This window comes from Panicum virgatum, chromosome 6N (genome assembly GCF_016808335.1).
Source record: "Panicum virgatum strain AP13 chromosome 6N, P.virgatum_v5, whole genome shotgun sequence".
NCBI lineage: Eukaryota > Viridiplantae > Streptophyta > Magnoliopsida > Poales > Poaceae > Panicum > Panicum virgatum.
Window position 1 is genome coordinate 4,221,982 of NC_053150.1, and position 11,695 is coordinate 4,233,676.

The 11,695-nt window shown below is 57.1% G+C and overlaps 1 protein-coding gene across 1 annotated transcript; it reads right to left on the reverse strand.

The window, feature by feature from the left end:
- Positions 1–10,734: 10,734 nt before the first annotated feature.
- On the reverse strand, positions 10,735–11,271 carry LOC120679795. Its single transcript, XM_039961451.1, has 2 exons — positions 11,071–11,271; positions 10,735–10,959 (listed from the first exon to the last, which is right to left on the reverse strand). Exons 1-2 carry the CDS (start codon positions 11,269–11,271, stop codon positions 10,735–10,737), a joined length of 426 nt encoding a protein of 141 aa, XP_039817385.1.
- Between the last annotated feature and the right edge of the window lie 424 nt (positions 11,272–11,695).

The window sequence follows — 11,695 nt, forward strand, 5'->3', positions numbered from 1 at the left end:
ACAGTAGATCGACGCTTAGATCCACAGGACTGAGACTCACTTACCGGCGGCACAGGGGCCGCGACAGCCTTAGTGACGTTGCCAAGCCCGAGGAAGGCAGCAGCATCAGCGCCACCCGCGTCATCGACGTTGTCGGGCACATGACCATAGTCAACAAGATCTTTGTTGATGGTTGTAGGGTACACGGCCTCGTCGATGTCGTCCATGGCCACCGGCCCCCGCAGCTCGTCAGATCCCCGCTCTCGGCCCCGTTCCTCACGGCGAATGCGGCATCAGCTCATCGCCGACTTACTGTGAAGAAGAGGTAGCTAGGGTTAGGGTTAGGGTTAGGGTTAAACAGCTAGCGTTAGAGATAGGGGTTGAGGTCTTGAGGAGGATGTACTTGCCTGCAAAGCCGGAGCCCGGTGCCGGAGAGATGGAAGAAGACAAGCTCGACGGAGGACGGCGTCGAGGAAGACGACGACGCGGTGGACAGAGATGAGCAAACAGGCGAGGACGAGGTGAGGGAGAAGGATAGAGGGGGGAGGACGAGGTGTCGACGCGGCAGTGAAAGACGAGGCGGCGAGGCGAAGTCCAACGCGGCGACGCCCGACGGGCGACCGCTGAGTTACTGCGGCGGCGAAGGGGATGGCAGGCGGGGGCGAGGGCGGGTGGGGATGGGGATTACGGTTAGGGTTGAAAGGGGAAGGGGCGCCGTGCGGGGTTATATAATAGCCTGGGGGCGCCGTTTGGGCTCGCGCGGGGAGGCTGGACCGCGGCCACTCCCGACCGTTGGCGGGGGCAGCAACACAGCAGGCCTACCATTGGGAGTGGCCGGGCCGGCACCGGCCGAGGTCTTTTGGCTGGGCCGTGCCGTGCCACCCGGTAGGCCGAACTGGCAGCCCAAGCACGGCCTAGTGCACGGGCCGTGCCTGGCCCAGGCCCGGTGACTTCGGGCCCGTGCCGGGTCGTCCGTGCTCGGGCCAGGCTAACAGGCCTCGGGCCGTACGCTCATCTGTAGTGGCGAGCCATGGATGCTTCAGTGAGGTGTTAGCGGGTGGTTCGAGTGGACGTCCGTGCCCCGTTCGATAAGGGTCGGCTCGTGGTCCGGAGACACTTCGCATAAAGCACTCGCAAAGGTTCGCTAGGTAGGGCTCGGACACGTTAGATGGGGTCCGAGGGCTCGATGCTCTCCCTCGGTGGGATCCCTCATGCTAGGCACCCTCGTCTAGCCTCGAACACAACGTAGGACGTCTCGAACTCGGGTTCGAGGCTAGGCTTGTATGAGCACGTCCATGGTGTCCCTGACTGTTGACAGTCGTTAAGTGCGAAATATGACCATCAACTATACTCATTTAAGAAGGAAAACTATACCTCTTACTCGCATATTTACATCACTAACCTAGCTCCACAGTTATTTTTGATAATTTATGATTTTAGGAGAACAAGTCCAAAATAAGAAGAAAACATGAAGAATACACAGATGAAGTCACAAAAGATCGCGTCCTGCGTCGCTCGTACAAAAGAGGCCCACCTGACAGACCAAACCGACCAACTGGACCCCGGCACTGACATACCAACATCAGGACCCACAGGGCAAACACACGAAGAAAGACGGTGGCCAGGGGCACCAAGGTGGGGCCGGCCGAACCCGTGGTTCGGCCGAACCTGCCCTGGCTCCCGTCTAGGTGCATTTTAGCGGGAAGTCTGATCTGTTCCTCCTGAAGGCGGTTATGAATGTTTCCATGTATAAACTTGGCGGGAACCGACCTCAAGGGGCTATAAAAGGGGCCTTCCTCCACACACTCAACACACACCACTTGGAAGCCTCTCTCTCTACACTCTCTTGTGACTTGTACTCCTTAGGGTAGTGGAGCTAGGCTAGTACTTCATCTTCTTAGCGAATTCAGTCATCCTCGGGGTCGGCGAGCAATCCTCGGCCTCTGGTATGGCTTTGTATTCCGACTTTCGTTATGCTATTCATTTAGAGTTCGTTCTTGGTTATCTTGCTATGTTCGTAGCTTGCTTAGTCTTGATCAGTGTTTATCCAAGTTATAGTAGTTGCATGCTTAGACCAGATGATCTGGGTAAGGATATCGGTTCGTTGAGCTTTCGGCTTGCTTTAGCATCTTACCTGTCCATCCGAAGGGTGCGGGATCCGGGGGTGTTAGGGTAGTGACCTCATATGCGGGCATGGTGCCCGGGTATGCGGGATCCTTTGGATATGACGGTGCTCCATGGTGTGACTAAGGTAGATTGCAGGTGGTGATAGCCCTATCTGTCCGCCGGAAAGGTGCTTCTCAGTTAGCGTACTCCCCAACATTCTGGTACGGTGTAGGAGTTCATGCAAAGATGAAATGGGACTGGATGTTCTCCAGTGCAGGTCATTCTACCCGATGTCCCTAATTTCCTGGCACCTATAGTTCTAAGCAATGTGGCTAACGTAACTTATCTGCTAACATGAATAGTATACTAGAAATCTTTGCCTAAGCTCCTACTAACCTTAAGATTGTTTGTTTATTCTTTATTCATAAGAGTTGGTTGTTCTGTGTGTGTCACATTACCCCTGATTATCCTTTATTTATCACTTACCCCTGTGTAGTTAGTGGTCTTCATTTTGCTCATACGTGTCATGGTTATGCAACTAAGTAAATACACTTTAACAACCTAGCCATCCCTTGGGAAAATATAAATAACGATACCCTGAATACTTCTGGGTGAAATGCTACAACAGTATATCCGTGCGCTTGCGGATCCTTCTGTAAACGTAAGACATACCACATGGCATCTTCGAGGCGCCGTTGCTAGGAACTAACCACTCCTAGCGGCGACGCTAATAAATGCCAACACAGACTCTGTTGATCTGGGGCGTCTGTTGAACCCTCGACGGGCCAGCCTACGAACCCCTGATCAGTAGGGCTCAGAATAATGTTCCTTCATTACTAAGGAATCCCTTGGGGGAATATTCCGTCGCGCGCGACATGGAGTCGTGGTTCGTGCGCGGGGGTCGTGCGTGACGTGGCCCGGCGCGTGCGGTGCGGGCGCGCCTTTTGAGGTGGTGGTCTCGGGCAGACGGAGCAGCATGGGCGGCCGCCAATTGATGGGACGGCGCTATAGTGCCCCTGTTACTGCTTTGGTTACCGCACTGCTGCAGTTACTGCGCGTGCGTGCTGCTTTCCACGGTTGTGGGGCCCACCTGGCGGTGACAGCAAAATCTACCGCATTTAATGCGGTAGATTTGGGACGGCCGTGACGAATCCGCCTGTTGCCGTGACTGTAAAGAGAGGCGTGGGGGAGTCCGCTCGTCTTACCTTGCCTTCGCCTCCTCCGCAGCCGCCCTGCACCAGAGCTCCAGAGCTGAGAGGCGAGAGGAAGAAGAAGAAACTAGCGCACCTTTCCCTTTGTTCGAGCCCTCCCTCCTTCCCATTTTAGTCGACGCCATGGCACAGCTGGTCGACCCTGTGCTGTGGGGTAAGTCCATCGCCGATCCGGCGTTCTTGGAGTCGTTGGTCGCCACCGGGGTCCTGCCGCCGAACACCAATCCGACGCGCCCGGTGTGGATCGCTCCGGCATCGATGAAGATGGACCCGAAGCCCCCGACCGGCTATGTCGTCAGCTTGGCTTCGGCATCCCTGTCTGCCGGTTCTTCCGTACGCTTTGCCACCATTACGGGGTGGAGCTGCATAATTTCGCCCACAACGCCATCTCGCAGGCGGTGGTCTTCATCGCTGTCTGTGAGGGCTACCTGGGGATGAATGTGCACTGGGACCTGTGGAGGCACTTGTTCCGGGGGGAGCTCCACACCGACTCCATCTCGCATGGGGTGAGAAGGCCCATTCGCGCCGGCAGCTTCATGCTCCAGGTGAGGGAGAAGAGGAAGGACCTGTACATCCCCAGCACGATGACATCAAACAATCGTGACTGGGATAAGACATGGTTCTACCTGCGCAACGACAACAGGCGGCTCCTGGCGTACACCGGCAAGATCCTGACGGAGAGGCCGGAATCCTGGGCGTATGGGGTGTCGCCCGTCGAGCGCCAGGCCAAGCTCAAGATGTTCACCAAGGTGCTGCGTCACCTGGCGTACAAGGGGTTGACCACGGCCGCCGCCGTCGCCAATTTCCACCGATAGAGGGTCCTCCCCCTCATGGAGAGGAGCCTCTCCCTCTACCAGCTGACGCCCAAGGCCTTGTTCGAGGGTTCGTAGATGATGGAGGAGCTGCTCTCCCGAGAAGTCGTCGCCCAGAGGGCGAGGCATACAGTGGCGGCTCCCCCATCCAACCCCGGAGATCTCTGGGCAATCAAGATGCACCCCGAGGCAGGGTACATCCAGCTGGTAAGAATTGCTTTCAATCATTGATGGTTTTGTGTCATCCCCTTTCCCTTTATAATCTTTGTCATGTTCGCAGGGGCTGAGCCGTAGCAGGTACGTCCTGAACCCTTCGCTCCCCGAGACCCGAGTCGCGAACCGCCAGAGCGTGGAGGCGGAGTAGAAACGGAAGGACGCTGCGAAGCAGCGCCGAGACAGGAAGAAGAGGGAGAGGGAGGAGAGGGAAAATTTGAATAGGGCGTGGGAGAGGGAGGGCCTCTCGCCACTGCCCTCGCCCGAGTCCACGCCGGAGCAAGACAACGACTCCTCGTCCGACGACGTCGACCTCTCGATGTTCGAGGATCTCGACACGGAGGCGGCCGGAGGCCAATCATCGGGCCAGCAGCAGGCTGGCACCGAGGTCTGGCGTTGGCGGTGGGCGAGAGGACGCCCGCACTGACGGTGGGCGAGAGGACGCCCGTGCCGGTGGTGGGCGAGAGGACGCCCGCACGGGTGGTGGGCATGGAAACCCTCGGATGGACGACGCCACCGAGGGGGCAAGCTAGTTCAGGGGCGCCACTCGCCAACCGATTGACGGGAGCCGGCGGGGTGACGCGAGCCCCAAGGAGCTCGAGGAAGCGCAAGATGAGCACTGCCTCGAGGAAAGTACTTCTTCGTCTGATCTTCATGCTTGTCTGGTACCCTGGTCCCCGCAGACCTCGACCCTTCTCTCCGTCCGGCTCAGCCTGAAGGTTGTCGCGGCCACTCCCTTACTGGCACCTACCGAGGCCCTCAAGTCGGGGTCAAGCACCATGCCGCGTGCATCGGCGCTGCCCCTGACCGAAGGGACTCGGACGGCGGAGGAGATCACCACGGAGTACCAGGCGGCGATGGCCCGGGGAGCCGAGAGGGCCCGGGCGCAGGTAGGCACGGACGACGCCGGTCGGCGTAGCGCGGAGGACGCTGCCTGGCCGGATGCCGGAGAAGACGCCGGCCGGGGTAGCGCGGAGGATGCCGCCCGGCCGGATGCCGGAGAAGGCGTCGGTCGGGACAGCATGGGGGATGCTACCCGGCCAGATACCGAAGAAGGAGGGAAGGCCGGCGGGGCGGCATCGAAGCATCCTACCGGCCAGGTGGAGCAAGAGGTCCCTGCCCCAAAGCCCACGGGGGCTGGGGATCAGGAGGCCGCAGCGGCGGTGGCGGCGACGCAGATGGCGCCGGGGGTGGAGGTGCCGGTGGAGGAGACGCCGGGGATGGTGGCGACGGAGCGGTTTGAGGATCCAGGAGAGGACCCCTCGAGTGTCGCATTCGGCGCAGTTGGCCCGTTCGCCGATGTTGCCACCACTTTCGAGTGTGGCCTCGAGGCTGGACAGTCCGAGTGGCCCAGCGATGGGGTACGCTGGGCGACCATCCAATCCAGGGTCCCCAATGAGTTCGTTCGTGCAAAGCGGGAGGAGGACGAGATTTGGGAAGCGCAGCTCAACATCAGCGCCCAGATCGACTCCGATATCAATAGTGTCCTACGGCTCCACTGGCAGGAGACATTCAATGTCAACACGGTAGGCGCCTTTCATATGGCATCCGCTCATGTCCTCTTGTTCGCAGCAGCTGATGTCCATGTCGCACGACAAGAGCGTGAAGCTGGCCCAACTGTACTCTAGTGGACTGGCTTGGAAGTACAGTGCCAGCCTGGGCATGTGGCTGGATGAAGCTGATGCCCAGGTGTCCGCCCTGGAGGCACGGCCTCTTGAGCGGGAGCTTGAGCTTGCCCGAGCCAATGGTAAAGGCGCAGCGGGCCGCAGCCGAACAGAGGGCCAAGGAGGTCGAATCAAAAGTGGCCACGCTGTGCAAGAATGCGGAGCCTCTTGCGGAGAGGGCAGCTCGGCTCCAGCACCAGGAGACGGCCATCGGAGCGCTCATCGGGACCCTCGCGCAGAAGGATGCCCTCCTCGAGGTGCAGGGGGAGGCCCTCCGCAACGCAGAGACCGCTGGAGCAGGTGGAAGTCAGCGCTCCTGTAGTAGGTGCATGTCGTGCGGGCGCAGCTGGAGGAAGAGAAAGGGCACACCGAGGGTAAGTACCAAAATTCGCTTAAGTTAATTTTAGTTCGCCGGATCTTATCTTTGTTTTTGCTCAGCACTGCGAAAGGCGGTGGCGGAGGAGACCGCGGCGAAGGAGGCCCCCCAGGTCGCGTACTCGTCGGCACAGAGGGACTATGAAGACCTGGAGGGGGTTGCCGTGGCCACGTGCCAAGGGCTCGAGGGGGAGGGCACGTCCGGCAGCTCGCTAGCCAGTCGCCTGAGGTCCTTAGGTGATCAGCTGACCGAGCGCCTCAAGGGCGACATCCGCCTCGGCATTCAAAAGGCCCTCGACATCGTCTCGACGCACTACATCGTCAACTTCGAGCAGTTGGCCACGGGCTACATCATCCCCAACGGCGACGATGATGCCAAGGTCGATGCTTTGGAACAGGCCGATGCAGTTGCAGAGGGTGCTGCCTCCACCTTGTCCAAACTTTTCGAGGGTGACCTCCTCCATGACGCCGAAGATGAAGAAGGCGAGGGCCCGTGTGACGGGGAGGGCGACCTGTAGGGAGCCTAGGCCGTGGAGCACAAGTAGATAGATTAGGATTTTGTTTCAATTATCTTTCTGTGTAAAGAAATTGAAGAAGTAATTTTAACCGTGTGGCCGCTCGAGGCCTTTGTGCATGTTTATACATATCGTTTTATTTACTGCATTTTTGTGCTCTCGTGTGTGGCTTAGATAAAATTCTACGAGGATTTTCGCATTCATAAGCGACTTAGACATAGGGAGGTGAGTGGGGATGCCGTATCCCAGAGGCGTAGGCAGTCGCGCGACACGACCAACCTTGTCCCGTAGTTCCTTATGCCTCGCGACCATTTTTCTAAGTATACGAGAGGTTTAGGTACGAAATTTTTTCGAACATGGTAGCATTTTGGGGACGTTTGGGGGGGGGGTCCCCCGTTATAGCCCACGAGGGAGGCTTGGTTTTGCCGAGGGCAAGGCCAAGTCTGCCTCAGTGTTACATGCACGTCCGAACCCCCGAGGGTTCGGATGATTCCCGAAAAATTGTAAGTAAAGCATACTCTTTATTATTTTGGGAACTTCAAAATACAAGTACAAACTATGTACAAAGAGCTTGGAATTTTAAGGATAGAAGCGACGTAGCTGCTGAATGTTCCAAGCGTTGGTGAAGACTTAACCCTTCTCGTTAGCAAGTTTATAGGTCCCTGGCTTGAGGACCTCTCCAACGATGTATGGGCCTTCCCATGGCGGGGTGAGCTTGTGGCGCCCTCGGCTGTCTTGCTGAAGCCTCAGCACTAGGTCCCCCTTGTTGAGGTCTCGGCGTCGAACACACTGTGCCTGGTATCACCGTAGGGACTGCTGGTACCGCACTGAGTGTAGGAGCACCACATCTTGAGCCTCGTCCACCTGATCCCGAGAGTGCTCGCGAGCTTGCTAGTTCTGCTGCTCTTGGTAGGCCTTGAGCCTCGGGGACCCGTACTCCAAGTCAGTGGGGAGGATGGCCTCGGTGTCATAGACAAGGAAGAACGGGGTGAAGCCCGTGGCTCTGCTCGGGGTCATTCTTAGGCTCCAGATGACCGAGGGTAGCTCCGTGAGCCATCTCCGGCCAAACTTGTTCAGCTTGTTGAAGATTCTTGGCTTGAGGTCTTGTAAGATCATGTCGTTGGTACGCTCTACTTGGCCGTTCGTTTGTGGATGCGCCAGAGCTGACCAATCCACGCTTATGTGGTAGTCGTCGCATAACTCCAAGAACTTATTTCCTGTGAACTGGGTGCCATTATCTGTAATGATCGAGTTCGGGACCCCGAACATGTAGATTATGTCACTGAAGAACAGCACGGCCTACTCGGATTTGATCTTGGTGATGGGCCTAGCCTCGATCCACTTGGAGAACTTATCGATTGCTACCAGCAAGTGGGTAAAGCCCCCGGGCGCTTTCTGTAATGGCCCGACGAGGTCCAGTCCCCACACGGTGAAAGGCCATGTAATGGGGATGGTCTGCAGAGCATGAGCCGGAAGATGTGTCTTACAGGAGTAGAACTGGCAACCCTCGCAAGTCCGCACGATTTCAATGACATCGGCGATTGCTGTGGGCCAGTAAAAGCCCTGCCTGAACGCATTGCCCACGAGGGTGCGTGACGCCGCATGGTGGCTGCAAACTCCGGCGTGGACGTCTCGGAGCAGTTCCCTACCCTCGGGGATGGGGATGCTGCGTTGCAGAACGCCCGATGGACTGCGCTTGTATAGCTCATCGTCGATCAAGACGAAAGACTTGGCCCACCTGGCGATGCGCCATGCCTGAGCGCGATCCGAGGATAGGACCCCTCAGTTTATCCAATTGAGATACTAGTCGCGCCAGTCTTGAGAAGGCAGGGCCTCTTCAATCTGCATTGATTCTGCCTCGTCCGCCGAAGAAATATCGGTCTCTGTCTCCATGGCCTCGGACTCCTCTGCCGAGGGGTCCTCGGCCGAGGGCTCGGCAATTGTAGCCCCTGAGGGTTTGGTAGTCGTTGTGCTAGCCCTCGCTGGATCCTTGAAGTCGATGGACGACTTGGCGAGGTCACGGGCGAAGACGTTCGGGGGAACGGTGGTCCGTCCGGACACAATCTTGGCCAGTTCATTCGCCTCTTCGTTGTACCTGCGTGCGATGTGATTGAGCTCAAGGCCGTCGAACTTGTCCTCGAGGCGACGTACTGCGTTGTAGTATGCCTCCATCTTCGGGTTGTGGCAGCCGAGCTCTTTCATCACCTGGTCGATGACGAGTTGAGAGTCTCCCCAGACGTCGAGGCACTTGACGCCTAGCTCGATGGCGACATGGAGGCCGCTGAGGAGGGCCTCGCACTCCGCAATATTGCTGGACGCCGGGAAGTGAAGGCGCACCACGTAGCGCATGTGTACTCCGAGGGGTGAGACAAAAAGGAGGCCAGCGCCTGCGCCAGTATTCATCACCGACCCATCGAAGTACACGATCCAACATTCTGCTTGGATCTGTGGCGGGAGCAGCTAAGTGTCGGTCCATTCAGCAATGAAGTTCGCCAAGATTTGGGATTTGATCGCCTTGCGCGGTGCGTAGGTGAGGGCTTCTCCCATAAGTTCCACTGACCACTTGGCTATCCTACCCGTGGCTTCCCGATTGTGGACTATCTCTCCCAGAGGGAAGGACGAGACCACAGTGACGGGATGAGCCTCGAAGTAGTGGCGTAGCTTGCACCGAGCCAGGACCACTGCGTAAAGTAGCTTCTGCGTAAAGTAGCGTGACTTGGTCTCAGACAGCACTTCACAGATGAAGTACACCGGCCTCTGGACGGGCAAAGTGTGTCCCTCCTCTTGCCTTTCCACAACGATGGCTACACAGACCACCTGGGTCATTGCGGCTACGTATAGGTAGAGGGGCTCGCTGCCCATAGGCGGTGTCAGGACTGGGGCGTGAGTGAGCGACGCCTTTAGCTTGTCGAGGGCATCCTGACCATCGGGGGTCCATGAAAAGAGCTCGGTTTTCCTCAGGAGTCGGTACAGAGGCAAGACTTTCCTGCCGAGTCGCGAGATGAAACGGCTAAGGGCTGCCCATGACCTTCTGTACCCCCTTTAGGTCTCGGATTGGTCCCATCCGAGTGATGGCCGAAACTTTCTCAGGGTTGGGTTCAATGCCCCGCTGGGAGACGATGAAGCCCAAGAGCATGCCTCGAGGCACCCCAAACACACATTTTCCAGATGAGCTTCACCCCCTTGGCTCTAAGGTAGTCGAACGCGATCTTGAGATCGGCCACCAGGTCGATAGCTTTCCTGGATTTCACAACGATGTCGTTGATATATGCTTCTACGATCCGCCCGATATGGTCCCTAAACACGTGGAGGATACACCGCTGATATGTAGCTCCGGTGTTTCTAAGGCCAAATGGCATCGTGACGTAGCAGTACATGCCGAAAGGTGTGATAAAAGAAATCGCAAGCTGGTCGAACTCTTTCATCTTTATTTGATGGTAACCAGAATAAGCATTAAGAAAGGATAAAAGTTCACACCCCACAGTTCAGTCAACTATTTGATCAATTCGTGGCAAAGGAAAGGGAACTTTTGGACATGCTTTATTTAAACCAGTATAGTCTACGTACATCCTCCATTTTCCATTCTTTTTATTAACTAATACAGGATTAGCTAGCCACTCGGGATGGAAAAGCTCCGTGATGAATCCGGCTGCCAAAAGCTTGTGGCTCTTGAGCTCGTCGAAGCGTCGCAGGCGCTGCTTCACCGGCTTGGAGTTGGGCTGGATGTCAAGGGAGTGCTCGGCGACCTCCCTCGGTATGCCAGGCATGTCCGAGGGGATCCACGTGAAGATGTCTGTGTTGGCATGGTGGAAGTCGATGAGCACCACTTCCTATTTGCTGTCGAGGTTAGCGCTGATCTTCAGCGCCTTGCCGTCGGGCGGTTGGGGTCGAGGGGCACGTCTTTGACGCCTTCGGCAGGCTCGAAGCTGCCAGCGTGGCAGTGCGTGGAGTCCATGGCCTCGTTCGCCATTTTCTCCAAGTCGGCGGCGAGGGCCTCATCCTCTGTTAGGGCCTCGGTGCACTCGACGCATTCAACGTCGCACTCGTAGGCGTGCTTGAACGATGGGCCGACGGTGATGACGTCCTTCGGACCCGGCATCTTCATCTGGAGGTAGGTGTAGTTAGGGACTTCCATGAACTTGGCGTAACACGGCCGTCCCAAAATGGCATGGTACGCTCCACAGAACCCTACCACCTCAAAGGTGAGCACTTCCTTGCGGAAGTTAGCCGGCGTGCCGAAACAGACAGGCAGATTGATCTGTCCGAGGGGCTGGACTCGCTTTCCCGGCGCAACACCTTGAAACGGCGACGTGCTGGGACGTAGCTTGTCTAGGCTGATTCCCATGAGCTCCAAGGTGTGCACGTACAGAATGTTGAGGCTGCTGTCTCCGTCCATGAGCACTTTGGAGAACCGAGTGTTGCCGATGATGGGATCCACGACGAGCGGGTACTGTCCCGGGTTCGGGATGTAGTCGGGGTGGTCCTCGCGGCTGAAGGAGATGGTGTCCTCCGACCAGTTGAAGCGTCCCCTCATAAGAGGTGACTCAAATGTGATACAAATATCAGTCCCAGGAGGCTGATAACACATTTATTACATCAGATGGTACATCACCGTACAACTCTACGTGGTAATGGGCACTGAAGCGCCACTATCGAGAGGACAAGAACTAAAACCCAAACAAGAACGTGAACCATGTAGAGGTCATCAGAATCTTGCGCCATACGAAGCTTCCTGCGGGTGACCCTAACCACAAGCAAGGTTGGGTGCAGAACAGAATCCCTACTCAACGTCCTAGGGAATAAATTCTGGATCCTCCTCC